General features: G+C 40.8%; 1 protein-coding gene across 8 annotated transcripts in view; it reads right to left on the bottom strand.

Moving 5' to 3' along the window:
• GRID1 (glutamate ionotropic receptor delta type subunit 1) overlaps positions 1-22,065 on the bottom strand; it is an 890,310-nt gene that overhangs the window by 29,686 nt on the left and 838,559 nt on the right. For all 8 annotated transcript variants that reach the window (XM_065551838.1, XM_065551837.1, XM_065551839.1 and 5 more), the window contains 3 exons: positions 16,964-17,159; positions 2,176-2,342; positions 207-447 (listed from right to left, as the gene is read on the bottom strand). In XM_065551838.1, the coding sequence (XP_065407910.1) occupies positions 207-447; positions 2,176-2,342; positions 16,964-17,159 (604 nt within the window). The remainder of the gene's footprint in view (positions 1-206; positions 448-2,175; positions 2,343-16,963; positions 17,160-22,065) is intronic.

Raw genomic sequence — 22,065 nt, 5'->3', positions numbered from 1 at the left:
CTTTAGTCTCCAGGGCTGTCAATTTGGCACCTTCCATGAAAGTCACATTTAAAAAAAATCATAAACTTCATGAAATAATTTAGTATCTCCAATCAAAATAAAGTGAGTGTATTTGTACGAGAGCACCTAAAATCCCACAGCTTCCATTTGCTCTCTGTATTTTGTGTTTTCTATTCTTAATGGTGATAAGAATAAAAGTTATGGACCTCTTTTGGAGTTTCTTGATGACAACGGTTGCTGTTCCACCACAACTCCAGCGCTGCCACCAAACACGCAAGAAGAAGGCCTACTGCTAAAATGCAGAAGACGCCTGCAAAACTGTGAAGCTTCAGTGCCTTGCCATCTGTCTGTGCATTGGTGTGGCTGTTCAGGTCACAACGTCCCATCCGTGGCCACCATTTCTGTTTGAGTACATCCAAGTCTCCAGTGTCTTGTAATTCTAAGATCCTGCAGAAATTTTAAAACACAGCCATTATTTCAGTTGATTTCTGTATATTGTGTACACCTTTATCAACAACTCTGCAGCCCTGGAATCCTTATATTACAATAGGGCTGCAGGAATGATCTTTCTACAGGAATTCAGCATTAGTCAGTGGAATTCTGTATTTAGGGCAGAACATCTCCAACAGGACTGGTGTAATGCTACAGTTGCAGGACTTCCTCGCTCTCTGTCTATAATAAATCAGTGAGGTATATTTCCTGCATATCAAATATTCATGTACATTTTCCTCAAGCATTGACGTGGTTGTGAGAGGGCCACTTTCACAAGATAACTTTCAGTAAGTAATAAGTTTGATGAATATCTCCTAGTCAAATGTAATTTCATCCAAAAAGCATCTACCTGGGAAAGGGTGAAATTAGCTACTCTTTTATACCAAACTTCATTCAGTATATTCCAGTCCAGAGCAGCCACAAGATTTCACAGATCAGCTTTAGAAATAAGTGTGACTTTCAAAAACTGCTCTTAATAAGCAAAGCTTTAGCTAGGGCTTTACCTAAAATTTTGACTTTGCTCAGATTTCCAGTAGATGATAATGGTTATTCAAGAAGAAACAGCTCATGAAAGACTCAACCTTCCCACCCATATATAGTCCATCATACTAATTTCAAATTATATTTGAAACAAGCATGTAACCATTTGCACAGTACTTAATACAAAATGGTTTAAGCAGCAATAAAGTTGCTTATTTCTGCTTTGAGCTATAGCAAATGCAGTTCATTCAAAAATATTTTACTACAGTGCTGTTACTTTACGCTTGAACTAGTATGTTAACAATTACTAATTAATCATTGTTTCCCATTTGTGAAGTGTCCCTTTTCTCCATGAATGATTCATTTGGGGTCTGGTTTGACAACTGCCTTTGCTATTTAATAACAAGTTTTCCTTTCGAGGCAGCTTTGTCTCTGGTTATCACGAAAATTCAGGCCAACTGAATATAAAAGTCTTCTTTAAGAATAATCCACACAGACATAAAGTTGGTCTTGGCTTTCTGCATGTAGCTGTGTGCTCAGCCACTTTCTACTAAGGCCGCATGTATCTACACCACCATGCACACGTTTGTTTTAGCATAAAGGAGAAAGTATATATGTATACTTTTAAAACATACTGATAGACTGGGATCACTGAATTACTGTGATAGACACAGTAGAGTCACTATCTTCCTGAACCCATGCAATCACTCAATAACTATTATTTGCCCATTATATGGTGATACATAATAGACAGCATTGCTTTTCTCATATGGATCAATGCTCCTCCCCATCTAAAGACTAAATGGTGGCTTTGACACAAGCCCTGAGTTTCACTGCCCCCAAAGCAGCCTGGGAAATAGATTGTGACTCAGAGAGTTACAATCTCCTTCCCAGTTTACCCACTGCTCTGGGGAATATATCTGGCACAGCATGGGCTGCCCAGAATGTTGGGAGCACAGCCATTTCCAGCTCCCTCCTATCTACCCCCTGACCACATGCACAGGAGAGGAAGTAGCTGCTCTGCTGAGGTTGCTCCCCACCCCTCTGCCCTATGCTACTATAAAAGGAAGAGAATTCAAACAACTGATTTCAAAAGATAGAGATTCATTTAATAAACACACATTGCCAAAGTTAATCAGCTGTGAACATGAGCTTCTTTGTTGCAGAGAGGAATCCTATGAAATAAGCATGGTTTTGCCTTACCTTTGGGAGAAGAGATCCCTGTAGGGACTGCCATGCTGGAGTGCTATCCCATATCCTTTACTACTGATGCTGTTTCCAATGACCGTCACAGAACACTCATCATCTGTCAGGGCTGCATATTCCACCACTGTTACATCCCACAAAAAAGCATAGTTGCCTTTCTTTGCCTGCAAATGCACCACAAATAAAAATAAATTATATAGTTGATCTAGGGCTTAAATGGGTCTCAAAGTCATGCTGAGCCTTTCATTGACCAGTGCTGACATTTTGTTAGTTCATAACAACATTTTAGACCTCTAACATCTTCAGACACTTCATAACAACAGTTCCTCATTTACTTCATACCCACCTTAGAGCACTCCCATTGTTTCAATAAGCCAGAGTGGTGCAGTAGGCTGGGTCCAAGGCTTCTTGTGTGTGACATGGTTAACTTCAGGCCTCATATTGGTCTTTTAAATAATTATAACTATTAATAATGAATCAAAGACATCACCTTCAATTACACTGCTCTACAGCCAAAATGCTTCTGAAATAAATGTAGTCAAACTTTACTAATTCTGGGTCACTGAGAATGAAAATGATGCTTAAAATTGTTGATTGGCTCTAGTTTTCAAGATATGCTATTGGGTCAGTATATACGACCCTCAACTTGGGAATGGCGGAGGATAAGTGAGTTATAAAGGGAAGGGATCTCAATTTAAACCAGAAATGACTAAAATACATCTTCGACTGGATCTATGAATAAATCTATGACTGGGTTTGGACAGTACTTGCTTTTTAGGCAAAACAATGAATGATGCAATCTGAATCATACATGATATGAATTGCATCATGTTATTCCTAGAAGTCATGGATGATGCAATCATAACGAAGCTTACATCACTCTGCTGAACAAATTGCCCTATATCAGCTCTAGAAATCATAGTGTTGTGCTCTCTTATTTGTCAGTGTTTGATTTTGCAAAGGGACACATTTCTGTTTAGCCAAAGTGAGCAGAGATGCCCCATACTTGTGTGAACAGTGCAGATAACTTCTGCTATGTTTGTGGTGAAGTGACTTTTGCATCACAAAAGCGCAGTATAACCACTATGGTTAAGAAAGCCTATCACCTTTATTTTGGCTGCAAAATTGGAGATCAGGACAAGAGGTGGGCCCCACACATATGCTGCAACACTTGTGCAACAAATCTTTGCCAGTGGTTGAACAGGAAAAGGAAATCTATGCCTTTTGCAGTGCCAGTGATTTGGAGAGAGCCAACAGATCATACCAGCAATTGTTACTTCTGCATGGTGCCTCCAGTTGGGAAAGGTGTGTCAAAGAAGAAAAAGTGGACTGTGCATTATCCAAACATTCCATCAGCTATACGCCCAGTACCCCACGGAGAAGGACTGCCGGTTCCTGATGCACCAGAATCATTCTCACTTGAGTCAGACGAGGAAGAGGAAGAGGATGAAACTTCTGGTCCTGAACCATCAATGTCACAGGACCCACATTTTCTCCCATCCTCCTTCTCTGAACCACACCTCATAACACAAGGTGAACTGAATGACCTTGTCAGGGATTTGGAACTACCCGAGAGTAAGGCAGAGCTGTTGGGCTCCAAACTACAGCAGTGGAATCTCCTGGCAGGTGATGTTAGGGTTTCCATGTTCCGTGACCGTCAAAAGGATCTTGTCCCATTCTTCTTCATGGAAGGTGATCTTGTAGCCTGCAACAACATCGATGGTGTGATGGCAGCTCTCAACATCGTTCACGATCCAGATGAGTGGAGATTGTTCATTGATTCATCGAAGACGAGTCTTAAAGCTGTTTTACTGCATAATGGCAATGTTTTGCCATCAATTCCAGTTGGTTATGCAGTCCATATGAAGGAAACCTATGACAACATGAAACAACTTTTGAGGTGCATAAACTATGACCAACATCAGTGGCAGCTTTGTGGCAATTTGAAGGTTTTTGCTGTCTTGCTTGGTCTACAGACTGGATACACAAAGTACTGCTGTTTTCTCTGCGAATGGGATAGTCGTGCAAGAGATTCCGACTACATCAAGAGAGATTGGCCACTCCGACAGTCATTGGAGCCTGGGAGGAAAAGTGTTCAGCATCCACCACTTGTTGAATCAAGGAAGATTTTGTTACCACCCTTACACATCAAGCTGAGTCTGATGAAGAACTTTGTCAAGGCTATTGACAAAACACAAGCAGCTTTCAAGTACCTCCGTGGAAAATTTCCAAGGTTAAGTGAAGCTAAGATAAAGGAAGGTGTCTTTGTTGGTCCTCAGATTCGTGAACTTCTTCGAGATGATGCATTTGACCATGCACTGCGTGGCAAGGAAAAGACGGCATGGAAAGCCTTCCAGTTAGTGGCAATAAATTTTCTCGGAAGCAACAAGACAGACAACTACAGGTTGTTGGTGGAAAACCTCCTCAAGGTATACAAAAGCCTTGGTTGCAACATGTCACTAAAGATACATTTTTTGCACTCTCATCTAGATTTTTTTCCACCGAACTGCGGAGCAGTGAGCGACGAGCACAGCGAGCAATTTCACCAGGACGTTGCAACCATGGAGAAACGCTATCAGGGCAAATGGAGCCCATCAATGCTTGCAGACTATTGCAGGACAGTGACAAGAGATGCTCCATTTAATGAATACAAGAGACAAGCCAAGAAGTGCCGAGTAGACACTGAATAGGACTAAACTATGTACATAATAGTTTTTGGCCTTTTGTTTCATAATCAATTTTATTTATATAACCCTTTTGCTGATTTTTAAAGTGTTACATAAACAGGACAGGTGAAATCTTATCATGTAAAGCAACCATAAACACATGAAAAGACCTAGGTTTACAATTTATGATTAAAACTCTACTATCTACACAATATACATAGACATAAAATGTAAAAACTTAAATATCTTAGAAACCGTAGCCAATCAGTTGTTTTAATTGTCATATTTGAATTCAGCACATCAAAATACATAATAAATAGCACATTTTATCTCTGAAGCAGACGACTTCTCAAAAATTGTAGACCAGTGTTATATTACTTGATATGGTTTTCCTAGGATTAGTGAAAGCATATTAATTCTTCCACTTCTACACAGTTACACACCTGGGCAGATACACTGTAAGCACTATGGTATGTTCTAGCAGTCACAGCCACCAAAATGGCAGCTCACCAAAAGTAAAAAGAAAACCCTTTGAAAAGAGTTGCCCGAATCTGCAACAAAAGGCAGGATACAATTTTTAGAGACCAATTTTCTCTCTTAGCATGGAAGAGAAGAGTCACCAGATTCTCCCACTAGTTTTATTTGTGACCAATATTGACTTATTTTAGTACACACCTATACAGCTGTCCTCAAATGTCAGCCTTAATTGGATTCAAACCAATGCCTGAGTGCAGTGCGCATGATGAATGTAAATCACTTTACTTAACATAAGATGTAAGAAATGTCTCTGGATGGGGATTTTAATAAAAAAAATTCACCACTTTGCTTGGTTAAAGTAATAATTGATTTCCTAATGTATTTAAGTAATATGTTTTTTAAGTCTCTAGTGAACATACAAAGCACAGTGGAACAGATGGGCTGGAGAATCTAATGCAAATAAATGAGTAATCATAGATGCAGGCTTCCAAGACTTAATTTTTTAAAGTTAGGGTGATTTGTCTTTTCTCATCAAGTAAAAAGAGTTGGCAAGGCAGGAAGCTGACATTCTACATATATTTGTTTACAAGATTAGATCCTCAAGCACCCTCAACTAATGGCCTCATTTCTGACCATAAGCGGTTCCCAGTGGTTCTTTTCTATCTCCATGTAAGTTCAGTCTTGAATTGACCTAGAAGACAAGATTCTCTCAGTTGTTTTATATCAGCTGCTGCCTACTTGAGTCTGGGCTAGGAAATTAAACCCATTTCACTTTAGCATGCTTGGCTCTCAATGATCACAGTACATTGAATGGAAGGGATAGCTCAGTGGTTTGAGCATTAGCCTGCTAAACCCAGGGTTGTGAGTTCGATCCTTGAGGGGGCCAATTAGGGATCTGAGACAAAATCAGTACTTGGTCTTGCTAGTGAAGGCAGGGGGCTGGACTTGATGACCTTTCAGGGTTCCTTCTAGCTCTAGGAGATAGGATATTGCCATTTATTATTATAACTCCTTGATGGCTATTCAAACAGGACAAGAAACCAAATGTTGGTGAGTGGCCCTCCAGTGAAAAGAACCCAAACAACCAGAAAGGAAACTCCGGCTACCTCTCATCTGCCCATATACCCCTACCTTTTAGCACATTATCTCAGGCCAGAAAATCAGCTCCAGACAAACAGTATATCCCATCACACTAAACAACTACAATAAGGCAGTAAAATAACAAATGAATATGCTCAATAGGCTAAAATAATTCATTCATGTAACATGCTTTGAGAGGCTAGGATGACTGTTGCTGTATTAGTTAAGTATTTTTACAGTCCCAAATACAGCATGGGCTATTCAGATAGGAAGGACATGAACGCTATATGATCCTGTGCCAGCATCGTGAAGTAAGCCAGAGAGTGACACATCTTATTATTAATTATTATTATTATTGTTATTTAAAACAGTCCAGAAAACACCAGTTCCTAAAACGCATCTTTGAGGTATGACACCACACCAAAGCAACCCCTCAAAATATTAGTATGTCTGACATTTCATGCACAATTGCCTACATTCCAAGTGGGCAGAGAGAGTTTGATGTGAATGGGGAAGGAATCAAGGACGAAGTTATCCCATGAGATATCCCATATGGCTGGAAACACAAAAATCTGTTTCTGAAAACACATACAGCCATCTATGAGTGTATTGAATAATCCTCTACCCCCAGCCATTGGTGTTAGTTACAAACCTGTTCATATCAGTCTCTGTCCTACCTGTGAATATGCTTGTATCTTTCCTGACTGTTCCAATTTCACGTTAGCAGGAGTGTCCATTATAGGACCATACTTCCATATCTATGATAGATCTGACAGGATTTCTGGTTCAGGGCAATATGCATCTTTTATAACCACATCCACTGTTCTACATAACAGCCTATTTGTGTATTTTAAGCCAAAGATCCATAATAAATAATGCACCTGCTTTGCAATATAAAGATGCAATTCTGCTGCATATATGTGCAATTACACAAGAGGCCAGAAGGAACTGCTATGAAATAATCTGGTATCCCCTGACACAGAATTTAGTCAAAGTGTGTAGAGCAATAAGGCAAAAAACAGGCTTAGTGCTAATGGAGAGATGGGACTCATAAAAGATGGACTCTGAGACACAAGATATGTCAGTCTTGTTTTCTTCTAGTTTTCACATCTGTATGTATTTGTTGCTTCAGAGCTGACCTGCAGACAGCTGTCTTGAGCTGCCAGTCTTCAGAAGAGGAACAGAGCCAATATCTATACTAGCATACTCTTATTTGTCCCAGGGCTGCTTGGGGAAACATTAACTTCCACAGGCATTCCATTTCCATTACAAGGCAATGCCCGGAGAATCATGCAGCTATGGCCTCTATTACGCAAGCTGCCCTGGATCTCTATTTTGCCCAGAGAAGCTTCCCATTACTGAGTTACAATTGGTGGGAAGCCTTTTGACAAGGTCAGTCTCTCTCTGCTGTTTATGATATTGCTATCCCGAGTTATGATTTGAGACTATGAAACAGTAAATAAAGTCCACCAGGCCTTTTTGTATCAATTATATATTTTTGTGACATAACCAATTCTGCCCAGTGCCATCGGAACTGTATAGCATTATTTCTCTGATATCCTCAGGATTTTAGCATAAACAGAAGTCTGCGTTTTAAACCCTTAATTATGCACACTTCTCAACCTCCAGAAATCCTGGAGGAGGTAAGATTGTTTTCTTTCTCTGATTGCCAAAGAGAGAGGTCCCAAAGATCTCTTTTTCCACGGGGATGATTTTCTCTTCTGCCATTTCTTCTACTTTCATAATATTTGCTTCTTTAAAGAATGGAGATTCCTTTCTCTTAGTATTTATATTACATAAAAAGCTTCCTGTGTGACCAAATATTTGGCTGCAGTCTAAATTCAGCACACTTCAAATCCATGTTAACATCCAATATGACAGGGAGGCAGTATCATTTGTGCAATTTAAAGAGGGGCTGTCGCACTGGAAAAAACTTAAAAATATATTCAATATAGTTACCTTTCACATGCTTTTCATTAGGAATGTGTGAAATGAGCTGGAGAAAATAAGAACTGACATGAATCATCACCCCAAACCCTAACTGAACCTTTTGTTACTCTTTGAATAAGTCTTGTTAACTTTCGTTTTCATTGCATTTTGAACTTCTTGGCATTTTCAGGTCCAAGCCAGTAGCAGAAATGGAGGGGTCAAAGTGCCACAATTAAGGCTTTTTTCATGGTATTTGGGACCCAACATGAAATCTGGAAGTGCTAGGGGCAGCTGTCAGTGGAAAGATATATGTGTGTATAGACTGTGGAAGGAAGTGGGCAGACACACGAGATAAGAAAGGGGCTAGGGTTCTTTGGAGGAGCAGGAAGTGTGAAGTGGAGTAAGAAATACCCTAAAACGTATACATTGGGGATTGGGATTTGAATTTGACCGAATCATGTATATTATGCCCCTGATTGGAGTCCCAGGGTGCATGCAGGTAATAGAGCAAAACTAGCTGGAGCTAAACTAATAGCTTGGTTAAACTATGGTGGTAGCGGTGATGGTGGTGTTTTTCCCCCTCTGGGCAGAGAGAGTTTGATGTGAATGGGGAAGGAATCAAGGACGAAGTTATCCCATGAGATATCCCATATTGCTGGAAACACAAAAATCTGAAAACACATACAGCCATCTATGAGTGTATTGAATAATCCTCTACCCCCAGCCATTGGTGTTAGTTGAAACAGGCTTTCTAATGGAAATCCAGCAGATGCTAATAGAATGGGACAACTGCCCTGGCTAGCAAGGAAAGAGGTATGGTGCAGACTAAGAGGGTAAAGAGGAAATTTGAAGGGAAAAAAACCCAAAGTTATATAAACAAAATTTCTTCTTTGCATTCATCAAAATGGGCTTATCAGACTCCCAGGATATAAAAGGGAAAATCAAAGAGGATAAGGAGAGTGCAGAGAAGGACTAAGTAATTGCTTTCCATTATTCCTCACTATAGAAGAAGACTGGAAAAAGACCTGTCACAGGGCCCTTGTTTATTAGTAGTGGATTGAGGCTTTTTTAGAGAACAGATTGAAACAAGAAATGATGAAACAACTTAACTTTCAAATAAATACCCAGGTGTGGCTGGAATTCATCTGAAACTTCTGATGAAACTGACACATGAAGCATCTTGAATTACAAACAATACGGCATTCATCATTACAAGACATACCACTTCTTCGCACAACTAATTACTGGCAGACAGAAAGGTCACCAACATTGCACCCATCTCTATAGTGTACCAAAGAAATGTAGAGGAGTTTGCTTTATTCTGGTACCAGAAAATAGATCAGAAAATCGATAAGGATAGAACTATAGGGCACCCAGTTTGGTATCAAAGAATAGCAAACAATCATGAGTTGTATAAGGAAACAACTAGCTTATTTAACATGTAACTATTTGAAAGAGTTAACAAAATAATGGATAAAGAGCCAGTGGATATTTAGGCTTTCAAAAGGCATGTGCAAGAGACTACTGAAGCAATTTTGTAATTTCTGGGATTGAGAGGTAAAGCGCTACCGTGGATTATAAAAGGTTTCAGAGACAGGAAGCAAAGAGTAGAGATAAATGGTTGATATTTAGCATACACAGAGGCTAATAGTAAAGTGCCCCAGAGATCAGTTTGAGGACAGCTATTGCTTTATCTGAAGGTGTGAATTGTGAGGTGGCATCATTGATTGCAAAGAATGTAGATTGATCAAGAGAACAGGAGTGCTGCCAGGAATTCCAGAGGACCTATGAAAATGCATATGTTAACTGGACAGCATAATGGTATATATGAACAAAGGCCATGTACATTGGAAAAAATAATCTAAACTATTCCTATGCACCAAAATTTTGAGTGAAGTGTTGCAATATCTCAGGAAAAACATTGATATGTGGACTGCTCAGAAAAAAAAATAAAAGCCTACTTCAATATTCAGTGGTGATTTTAAAAATTAACAAGATATTAGGAGGCTGTAAAAAGGGGAGAGAGAACAATATAGAAAAATATTATAATTATAAATTATATGTATAATATTATATTATACATCCTTGCCTTAGATACTGTATTCAGTTTAGATCACCTCATTGCCAATAAAACATAGCAGAAATAGAAAAGATTCAAAGAATGGCAATGAGAATTATTAGAATCAGGAGAAGGAAGGGTTCCAACAGGGAGAGCTTTAAAAGATTATTGCTATTTAGTTTGGAAAGGAAAAGAGTAAGAGCAGGGGTGGGCAAACTACGGCCCGCGGGACTGTCCTGCCCAGCCCCCCGAGCTCCTGGCCCAGGAGGCTAGCTCCCGGCCCCTCCCCTGCTGTTCCCCCTCGCCTGCAGCCTCAGCTCGCTCGCTCCGCCACCGGCGCAATGCTCTGGGCTGTGAGCTCCTGGGGCAGCGCAGCTGCAGAGTCCGGCCTGACTTGGTCTCCGTGCTGTGTGGTGGGGGCAGCAGCATGGCCCGGCTCCAGCCAGGCGGCACGACAGCAGCGCTGCCAGCCACCAGTGCTCCAGGCAGTGCAGTAAGGGGTCAAGGAGCAGGGGGGGGGTTGGATAGAGGGCAGGGGAGTTTGGGGTGGTGGTCAGGGGGTGGGGAGGTGTGGATGGTGGTTGGGGGGAAAACGGGGTTGAATGGGGGCAAGGGTCCCGGGGGGGCAGGGGCAGGGGTTCCAGGGGCAGTCAGGGGACAGGGAGAAGGGGTGGTTGGATGGGGCAGGGGTCCCGGGGGGGGTGCTCAGGAGTGAGAGTAGGGGTTGGATGGGGTGGCGGGGATCTGGGGGCAGTCAGGGGACAGGGAGTGGGTGTGTGTGGATGGGGCAGGGGTCCCAGAGGGGCTAACAGGGAACAGGGGGGTTGGATGGGGCAGGAGTCTGGGATCGGGGGCAGATAGGAGGTGGGGGCCGGGCCACTACCCCCGCCCCTAACCGGCCCTCCATACAATTTACGAAACCCGATACGGCCCTCAGGCCAAAAAGTTTGTCCATCCCTGAGTAAGAGGGTTTATTATGTCTACATCTAAAATAATGAACAGTATAGAAGGAACTTATCAGGTCATCCTATTTATCCTACTCCTATAATGAACAGATGCTCAAAATAAAAAAGGCAACAATGCGAAATGTCTAAATATTCCATGATTCTCCAGGATATTCCACAGGATATCATGTGGGCAAATAGCTTACTAAGCTCCACAAAGGGATTAAAAATGTATATGATTAAGAATAGTGTTTTCAGTTGCATTACCTAGGATAAAATTACAGGAGCTACCAAACTTCATGCTTCTTGGTGTACACTGATCAATAACTGGAGTGAGAAGGAAATTTTCCCCACATAACACTATTACTGAATTAGTATTATTATGTGGAATCTGTACCAGTATTCCCATTTTCAATACTGTATTATATGGACCATTGTTACCATGAGAGACTTTTGAACCCGTAAGACCAAACTTACAGTCCAAATCAACTCCCCTCACACATCTTTGGAGTTAAACGAAACATCACTTGACTCTCTGAGTGCAAATCTGAAATACATTTGTGTCATTGAGTGTTTTGCAGTGCTTAGATACCCTTTGTGTGGTTGCCATCAATGTTTTTAGAAACTGTGCCTTGAGACAATGGTAGATGGTCACTATGGATGTACAGACCATATCTTTTATGAAAAGATGCATTTTCCATGGCAACAGAAATGCATGAAAGCTTTCAGAACCCTCTTTAACTTTATCTTTTTGTTTTGAGCTGCTTAAAGAGTTCAAATTGCAGAAGCAGATAGGAAATTCTCAGCTAGATTAATTGAGGTGAGTCGAATAGGGCAAAATTGACATGTCTAACACTTATCTATAAAAAAACCCAGACACTCTCACATTGCTTCTCACTGCAGTTGGCATTGCTTTTCTTAGAAATGCACTGGTAACTAATGTCCATGTTATAATCCAATAGAACTGAAAGATATGGGGAAACTGAGAAGAGTCACAGAAATTTGAGTTTCAGAGAGAAGTCATATTTTTCCATTGTGCTGACAAAAGTCCTTGCTCTGAAAGATGCACTAGAAATATTTGTGTTTTTGTGCTATGGAGAAATTTAGATTTTACAATGCAAAAAATTAGAGTTTTAAGACTACATTTACATTTCACTTTTGTGTTCTAGGAAATGTATACTGATTAAAAGTCCAGTTTCATTGGCTAACACTGATTCTCTTTAAAAAAAAATACAATTTCTAGATGTGGTATTTGACATGAGCAACTTGCCTGTTTGTTCAAGGAGCTCAATGAGCTGTGAAGAGAGACATTTAAACTAGAAACACCGTATTTTATTTGACAATTTTATTAAATATTAAGCCTGATTTAGTAAATGTTTAATCAAATGGAAGCACAGGTCAGCTATGGGACTGCAGAGAAACTGGATTATAGTCAATGTTATTTGATGGAGTCGATCAAGTTTTATATATATCACACCAGAACATTAAAATCAGAGTTAATTTGACACAGTTATTATCATATAAATTTGAGCCACTTCCTACACTGAATCCCAAAGTTACTCTAATTGGTATTCTAAACAGTTTGCCAATCTAAAGCTAAAACCTGAGGCTTAAGTAAATCTAACTATAATAAATGGAAGCCCGTAATAGGTTTATAAAATATGGATATTTACAGCCTTGCTGTTGTTGAATATATTATGACATAATACGAGTGATATAGGGAAAATACATTTAAATACATCCTGCATTTTTCTACGGTAAATGATTTAAATTTTTTTTAAACATCAATGCATGTGACAGAGTGCTTATCTATATTTCGTGTATTTATTTTTACTATTTTTTCATGCTGAGAAAGCCTCATAAAATAGATATCTCATTTCCATACAGATCCTAAGCAGTTATAAAATCATACACCAGCACACTTTGTTACATGCATATAATGAGGGACAGTACATATAAAAGAAGGCGAAATGGTGACTGGGCCAAGGGCAGGGCATTTGGCAAAGTCAGTCTTATATTTTACAGTGGTTACAGGTTGAGGCAAAACCCACAAACTGTGGGGAAGCCACACACAAAAAAATAGCTGAAGTTTATAGCAAGAGGACTTGACCCAGAGAAACCATTACTAGTATAATAATATTCCTACGAGAGAGAAAGAGAGAGAGAGAGAGAGAGAACAAGCCTGATCGAAGGGTCATAGTAGTCAGTGAGAGGCTTTGCATTGACTTCAATGGGCTTTGGATCAGGCTTCAGGCGGGATTTATTTTTCTTCTGCCTCATGCTGTCTTAGGCACACACCGCGCACTCACTCAGTCTTTCGCAGGCAGAGCAGGGTCAATAGCTCCCAACTGCAACAGAATCCTGCTCAATATCGTTAGTGGCAGAGCTCAGAGAATCATTTTCAAAGAACATGTTATCTGACAGGTGTAGCCTCACTTTATTCTCCCAGGATCTCTCTGAGAGCTCAGCACCATTTCCTAGAACTGATTTGTCATCTGAAAGAATCTGTGGATTTTTTTTTTTTAATTCTCTGGACTAATTGATCCTGACTAGTTCTCAATGGGCATGTAAAAGTCACTATTTGAGCTGGGTTGGTTAGATGTGAGGAGTAGAACAAATCACATGATATTGTTTATGTTCTGTGCTTGGACAGCATGCAAGTACTTCTAGCCAAAATGTTAGTGTTTGTGAAACTAGAATTTGGTTTGTACAAATTCTTGTACATGCAAACATGAAATCCACATTTGTGCCAAAAACTAGATTGCACTTATATTTGCAGCAAGTAAACAAACAAACTGGTGCAAACAAATTTATTTTAAAATTCCACACATTTTACAGGGAATTTGTTGCAATGTACATATAAATTCTACTTTTAAAGGGTTATCCAAATAGCTTCATATGTAAAAGGTGAAACTGGTGTCTCCTTTGCTATTTGACAGTAGCGGTTTCAGAGTGACAGCTTTAATAACAAAAGTATTTGGAGGTAGAGCTTAGAGACAGCTTTGGGAACAGTGGTCTTGGGTGAACCAGTGGAAAGAGAAACCTCTGCATGATGGATGCAGCTGTTCAAACAGAACTGCAAATGCTGGAGTTCTGAGAGTGGAATTACACCTGTGATATTTTATTTGGTGGCTGCTCCTTTTGCCACCAAAATCTGTTCAAGACATAAATACTTGTTAATCAATTTGATTAGGAATAGAGTATTTCTGCTTGTGCATCCACACTTATTTTTCCCTATCAACGGAATATCCCTTGTCTGGAGTCCATTCTTTCCCATCAACTCAGCCTGTGACATTTTAAAAAGCTGAAGATTTTAATTTTTCTCTTTGAGCTTTGTCATAACTATAAAGGGAAGGGTAATAGCTGTCCTGTGTATAGTACTATAAAACCCCTCCTGGCCAGAGACTCCAAAATCCTTTTCCCTGTAAAGGGTTAAGAAGCTCAGGTAACCTGGCTGGCATCTGACCTAAAGGACCAATAAGGGGACAAGATACTTTCAAATCTTGGGGGGGGAAGGCTGTTGTTTGTGTTCTTTGTTTGGGAGTGTGTTCGTTCTCGGGACTGAGAGGGACCAGACATCAATCCAGGTTCTCCACATCTTTCTAAACAAGTCTCTCCTATTTCAAACTTGTAAGTAAATAGCCAGGCAAGGCGTGTTAGTTTTCCTTTGTTTTTCTCAACTTGTAAATGTACCTTTTACTAGAGTGTTTATCTTTGTTTGCTGTACTTTGAACCTGAGACTAGAGGGGAGTCCTCTGAGCTCTTTAAGTTTGATTACCCTGTAAGGTTAATTTCCATACTGATTTTACAGAGATGATTTTTACCTTTTTCTTTAATTAAAAACCTTCTTTTTAAGAACCTGATTGATTTTTCCTTGTTCAAGATCCAAGGGGTTTGGATCTTGATTCACCAGGAGTTGGTGGGAGGAAGGAGGGGGGATGGTTAATTTCTCCCTGTGTAGATCCCAGGGGGGGTTGGAACTGTATTCACCAGGAATTGGTGGGAGGAAGGAGGGGGAATGGTTAATTTCTCCTTGTTTTAAAATCCAAGGGGTTTGGATTTGTATTCACCAGGGATTTGGTGAAGGTTTTTCAAGATTTCCCAGGAATGGAATCCATTGAAATGGTGGCAGCCGAACCAGAGCTAAGCTGGTAGTTAAGCTTAGAAGTTTTCATGCAGGCCCCTACATTTGTACCCTAAAGTTCAAAGTGGGGATCCAGCCTTGACAAGCTTCTAGAAAAATAAACATAAAACATTTGGAAAAGTAAAATAATATAGAAAAGTCTACATATTAGTCTCAGCTTTTCAAAAGCATAAAGAACTTGTAACACAGTTGTGGGCCCAGAGATACCGGTTTTCAGTTTACACCAAAAGAAACTGACCAATGATTCTACATTTATAATATTTTATTTTAAAAAATAAAAAGACTGATAAAAAGGAGTCTATGATATTCCTCTAAAGAAAGTTTTAACTTTTATTGACTTCCTGTGCATCCTGTCTGCTGTAATTTACTTCTGATTCACATTTGTCATTCACTTTCTGGCCATGCAGAGCTACAGCATGGGAAGTAGCACAAGAAATGTGTGTATGCATGCATGTACACTTCTAAGGCACTTCTAAGCAACTGGGTGGCTGAAAGTTGAGTGTCTGATTCCTGTGTCATTGCTCTGGGTCAAATGCCATAATTTCTATGTACTAATGAGACAACATATTTCAATTAGAAAGTCACAATTAAAAGAAACTATCACAGGCTTTAGTACCCTGAGCAAAGATCATGGCTCCTCTACTGAGCCACTCTATGTCAGCTGCTTGAATCCTCCATGCACAGTTAATTTAACTTAAAAATAAGTGAGTGTGTGTGTGTGTGAGAGAGAGAGAGAGAGAGAGAGAGAGAGAGAGAGAGAATAGGTGAGTGGCTATATTAGTGAGCAGATTAAAGTGGCACTGAATAACTGCATGGATGGGTAATATGTGAGTGGGTAGATGAATTTTTGAACAACTGGAGTACCATTGTATAAACAAAAATGACCAAAAACTTAGTTCATGTTTCTGCCCTAATGTAAATGGACATAATTTTGCTGAAGTGAATAGGACTGAATTTAGTCCACTGACAACAATAATCATGGGTAAACGACAAGTTTCAGCACCCAGGGAAAATATAAGACCACCCAAGGTAACTTTTTCAAAAGTGATTTAGGTACCTAGGAACCTAAATCTTATTAAATGTCAATGAGACTTAAGCCATAAAAATGGGACTTAGCTACAAATGAAAATTTAACCTTCAGTCTTAGAAAGAGGAATAGGAAAGGTGCAAAAGAATTAGCAGTTGTAATGTACTAGAACAATAGCCTTTCAGAAATGGAGATCTGAGTTCCATGTGAGAACTGGCCAAAGGTTGAAATGATTTTGCTGGGAAAAGTATATTCCCTTAGTAGAAGCATAATGCTATCAATAGTTTTGTCCTCAAATCAATTTGCGACCTTTACTTAAAAGAAACCTCAGACTGGAGTATTTTTTATTTTAAATCCTGCCTTTATCACATGACAATTATTTTCATTCATTAACTCCATGCAAGCTACACAAACATAATACAAATTTAAAGTAAAACTGCACTATTAATCCATTCTTACCTTCCTGATGCCTTCAGAAGGGTTCGATACACAGTTATCTGCCCCATTATTTTTACTGATTGTCCTCCAAAGTTCAGCAAATGTGTTATCCTGCTCCAAAGGGTTTGTCCCTTTTGCTTTGAAGTATTCATAGACTGCTGAATCCCTGACAGTACCGTAAGACATATCCATTTGTTTGGACAGATCTTGAAATGTTCTGAAATTCAAGAGATGTTGAAATATTAGTGTTAACTGGTACAATAGAGAGATTTTATTAGTTAAATGATCTCCCTTTATGGCTGTCTTTAGAGAGAAACAAAACACCTACCATCAATCAGTCTCATTTGCATGTCTCTCTTTTTTCATAAAAGGAACCAAAGTGTAATTCAGCTGCACTGAAATCTTACGAGGTTTAATTTTACCTGAGTTCTTTTAGTGAAGAGGTTTATTTGGAAGCGATAACATTCATTCTGATGCCCATCAACATATTGAGATCATGTTGCTATGCTTGTGCAAGAGCACAGAGCAATCAAGTTTTATTAAAGCATGTGGAAAACAATGTTTAAAGATACAGGTCAAAATCAGCTCTCATTTAAATCTGTGTAAATAGGGAGTACTTCCACTGAAATTAGTGGAGTTACTCTGGATTCACAGCAGTGTAAAATTGGGCCAAAAATCAATACGCTAACTTTAAATGTATATAGGGCATTACATTCCAAATCTCAGCAGCCTCCAATAAAATAAATAATTTTCATATACCCACACACTGGGCCTAATTCTTATTTATGCTAAAATTGCTTTATATCACTCTGACAGTGCAAAGGGGCCTTAAAGGGTATGTCTACACTGCAGCTGGAAGTGTGCCTCCCAGCTTAGGTAGGCAGATAAACACTATCTCCATTCGAGCAAGCTTGCTAAAAATAGTGGTAGGGACATTATGGTACAGGTTAGCCTCCCAAGCACTAGTCTGCCCAACCCCCTGGGTCCGAGCTGAGGTGGCGAGCCCATGCCACAGCCTGTGCTGCAATAGTCACATTATAATTTTTAGCATGCTAGCTCAAGCGGAGCTAGCATACCTCTCTCTACCTAGGCTGGGAGGCACACTCCCAGCTGCAGTAGAAACATACCCTTAAACATACCCTCTTAATCCACTCTGGGTCATTCACTTTCCAGCCATGCAGAATATAATTTATATCCTTTTAAGGTCCCTTTTCACTGCCAGACGGGTGTAAAGCAACATTCAGGTCAGTGAGAATTAGGCCCACTATATGTAAAATATCCATACTATCCACTCAATTTACATTAGAGCAGGGACCATTCTACCTGTGCTTTATAAGCACTTGTCACAAGGTTCAGAGTGCAATCCAGACCAATAAGGGGTTGTGTCACCACTTGTCCTGCAACCCAGGGTGCCTTATAGTTAAGGCTATGATTTAGTCATGGGTATTTTTGTAAAACTCACCAACGGGTCATGGGCAATAAACAAAAATTCCCAGTCGTGACCTGTCCATGAATTATACTATAAATACCCCTGACTGAATCTTAAGGGGTTCACTGCTGTGAGAGGGGAGGCACACGGGGGGCATTTCTGAGGTGGGTATCTGGAGGGATTGCTGCTGGGGTGGGGGGAAAGCCGGGGAGCCGCTGCTGGGGGGATAGCCTGGGGAGCTGCTGCTGGGGGGAGCCCGGGGCCACCCGAAAAGCAGCTGGTCCGGCTGGCCCCAAAGCCGCTCCAGCAGCGGCTGGTGCGACTGGTACCCCAGTGGCTGGATACAGAGCCGCTCCAGCAGCAGCTGCTTAGGCAGTCCTGGAGTCAGCCACACTGGCTCCTGCAGAAGTCACAGAGGTCGCGGAAAGTCACTGAATCCGTGACTTCCATGACCTCCATGACAAACACAAAGCCCTACTTATAGTGCTTTGCTGCTGGAGGTCTTAGCCTGGGATGCTCACAGCCAGCCTACAAACATATGGGTCACACATTGAGCGTCTGTGTGCTAGATAGCCCTGTACCAGCAGCCTGTTTACAGCCCCACTCTGGCTTCCACCAGTCTTGGCTACAACCAGCAAGGTGACCCCAACATGATCCTAGTGCAGAGTTTTCCCAAAACCATGTGCTCTGCAATGTCCAACCCTCTCCTGGATAGCACAGAGAAATAATAAGGTTTGGGTTTTTTTCCTTTAAAGAGACCAAAGGACATCATAGCATATTAACTGGGGTAGATACACTCTTCCCCTCAAACACAGTTCTGCGTTGTTTTATAGTAAACATAAAATATATTTATTAACAATAGGACAGAGGTTGAGTGATGCCAAGTAAAAGAAACAGAAGCAGAGATGGTTACAAGCAAATAAAAGTGAAAACACATTTTTAAAAGTCTAAATCTTAATCTAGCAAGGTACAGGTTTTGCTCAAGGGGGTTTCTCTCACCAATCCACCTTCTTCTCAGCCAAGGATGACTTTCCTTCTGTCAGAATCCCAAAATAAACTTAGTGTCCATAGTACCTCTGGCTACAGACAGCGTGATGGGGTCCATCATACCCACATCTGGTTGTCTGCCAGCCCCAGATCAGGCAAACCCTTGTGTCATTCCTCCTGGGTTCCATGGGTGTGACTTGTCCCTCTTCTTCTATCTGAGCTGCCTGTGTTTCTCCTGGTCAGCAAACTTCCACTACTTCAGCTCTGCCTCCTCACTAACACCTGGCCTCCAGCTCTGCCCACCTCTCCTCCACTAGCAGCTTTTTCCACTGTAGCCTCCACAGCTCTGGAGGCCATTGCTGCTGCTGCTGCTTCTGGATCATATGGGGAACCATCTGCTTGGTCTCCTGCATGCTCTGTAGGAGAAAAAGGGACTCTTCTTCTTGCCACCTGGTTTGGCCTCTAGCTCCAATTTCTTCTGATTCGCTGCTGACAGACCTCACTATGCACCCAGCTTTTCTAACTTCTTGGTCAGCTTAGCACCTGCTCCTTTGCTCCTCCTGCCTTTTCTGCTTATTACTCATCTTTCCTTTCCTTTCTTCTATTTCCAAAATAAACAGAACACAATCAAGCTGTAGCCTTTCTTTGACTGTGCCCTTTCACTTGTGAATCACTTAAACCTATTTCACCAATACTTAAACTGTAAACCTTAGTTAAATTAACAAGCTGTGTGTAAATCCTTTTTAGATTACACCAATTTCATGAGGTTCAGGGGTGCAATCCAGACCAGTAAGAGGTTGTGTCACCACTTGCCCTGCAATCACTTTGCTGCTGAAGCTCCCAGCCTGGGATGCTCCCAGCCAGCCTACAAGCACACAGGTCTCACCTGGAGTATCTGTGTGCTAGACTGTCCTGGTTCAGCAGCTCTGATCCCAGCAGCCTGTCTACAGCCCTACTCTGGCTTCCACAGCCTTGGCTACAACAAGCAAGGTGACTCCAACACACTCCCTGTCCAAAATTTCCCCAAAACCATGTGCCTGGAATTTTCCAGCCTCACCAGGATAGAGAAATAATAGGGTTCATTGCTCCTTTAAAGAGACAAAAGCCCACTGTGACAGTGTACCCCATAAGGCTTTATGGGGGGGTTCTTATAAATGTGTGTATGATATAACTGGAATAGGGTTTTGCTACATATGCCATGTAACATATCTATGTAAGGGTTATGATCTACTGGTTATGTTCATCCTAGTTGTATGCAGGCACCATTTGTGTGTTCCAAGTTATGTATACTTGCTTGATTTCTAAGTAAGCTTTGTGAGGCATTTGGTCAGCTTCTTTAGGAAGGAATTTGCAAGGTTAAGTACCCAGTCAGGAAGCATTTGGGGAACAATGCATCTTGGAATGCTCCAATCCACATAAGAAGTCTTCCTGGAGACAAGACTGTGAGTCATGCATGGACATGTGACTTGCCCAGGTGACTCCAGAACTCCATCTTGTAGATGGACTTTGCATAGGAGTGAGGAGGGGGGTTTCCACCCACAAGAGAAAGTCTATTTAAACCCATGGGAGATCCCTCCATTTTGTCTTCAGCTGGCTAAAGAGAGAGCCTCCCCACCCCCCAGGATAATTGGAAGAAACTGGAACAAAGGGGTGTGAGTGATTGCTAGACCCAGGCTAAAAGGAGATTAGCCTGTAAAAGGAAGCATTCTGGAACTGGTGAGGATCTTATCTGTATTCAGTGTTTGATTAGACACAGATTTGCGCATTTTATTTTATTTTGCTTGGTGACTTACTTTGTTCAGTCTGTTACTATTTGGAACCACTTAAATCCTACTTTCTGTATTTAATAAAATCACTTTTTACTTATTAATTAACTCAGAGTATGTATTAATACCTGGGGGAGCAAACAACTGTGCATCTCTCTCTATCAGTGTTATAGAGGGCAAACAATTTATGAGTTTACCCTGCATAAGCTTTATACAGGGTAAAATGGATTTATTCAGGTTTAGACCCCATTGGGAGTTGGGCATCAGAGTGCTAAAGACAAGCACACTTCTGTGAGCTGTTTTCAGGTAAACCTGCAGCTTTAGGGCAAGTAATTCAGACCCTGGGTCTTTGTTGGAGCAGACGGGAATGTCTGGCTCAGCAAGACAGGGTGCTAGAGTCCTGAGCTAGCAGGAAAACAGGAGCAGAGGTAGTTTTGGCGCATCAGGTGACAGCTCCCAGGGAGTTTCTGTGATCCAACCCATCACATTACAGCTTATTAACTTAATTATGGTAAGTACACCCTTCCCTGAAAACACAGCACTAAGTTGGTTTATAGTAAAAACAAAACAAATGTATTAACAACAGGACATAGGCTGAGTGATACCAAGTAAAATAAACAGAAGCAAAGATGTTAAAAACAAATACAAGTGAAAAAAATGCTTCTTAAAGTCTAAATCTCAACTTAGCAAGGTACAGATTTGGTCAAGATGGTTTCTCTCACCAATCACTATTCCCAGCCATGGCTGACTTTCCCTCAGTCAGGACCTTCCACAGAAGAACAAGATGCTGGCTTCCCTTGTCTTCCTAGGTGAAAGATCTTTGCCTAAGCAGGTTTCTCATCTACATTCAGTTTCCAGAGACTTCAACCCCTCCTTGTTTGAAGGACCCATCTTTCTCAGCTTGCAAGAGCTTTAATCTCTTGTGTCTGTCTAGTGATGGA

This window comes from Chrysemys picta, chromosome 7 (assembly GCF_011386835.1).
Source record: "Chrysemys picta bellii isolate R12L10 chromosome 7, ASM1138683v2, whole genome shotgun sequence".
Taxonomy (NCBI): domain Eukaryota; kingdom Metazoa; phylum Chordata; order Testudines; family Emydidae; genus Chrysemys; species Chrysemys picta.
The sequence above is the reverse complement of the archived record's forward strand: the minus strand, read 5'-3'. Positions and strand labels throughout refer to the sequence as shown.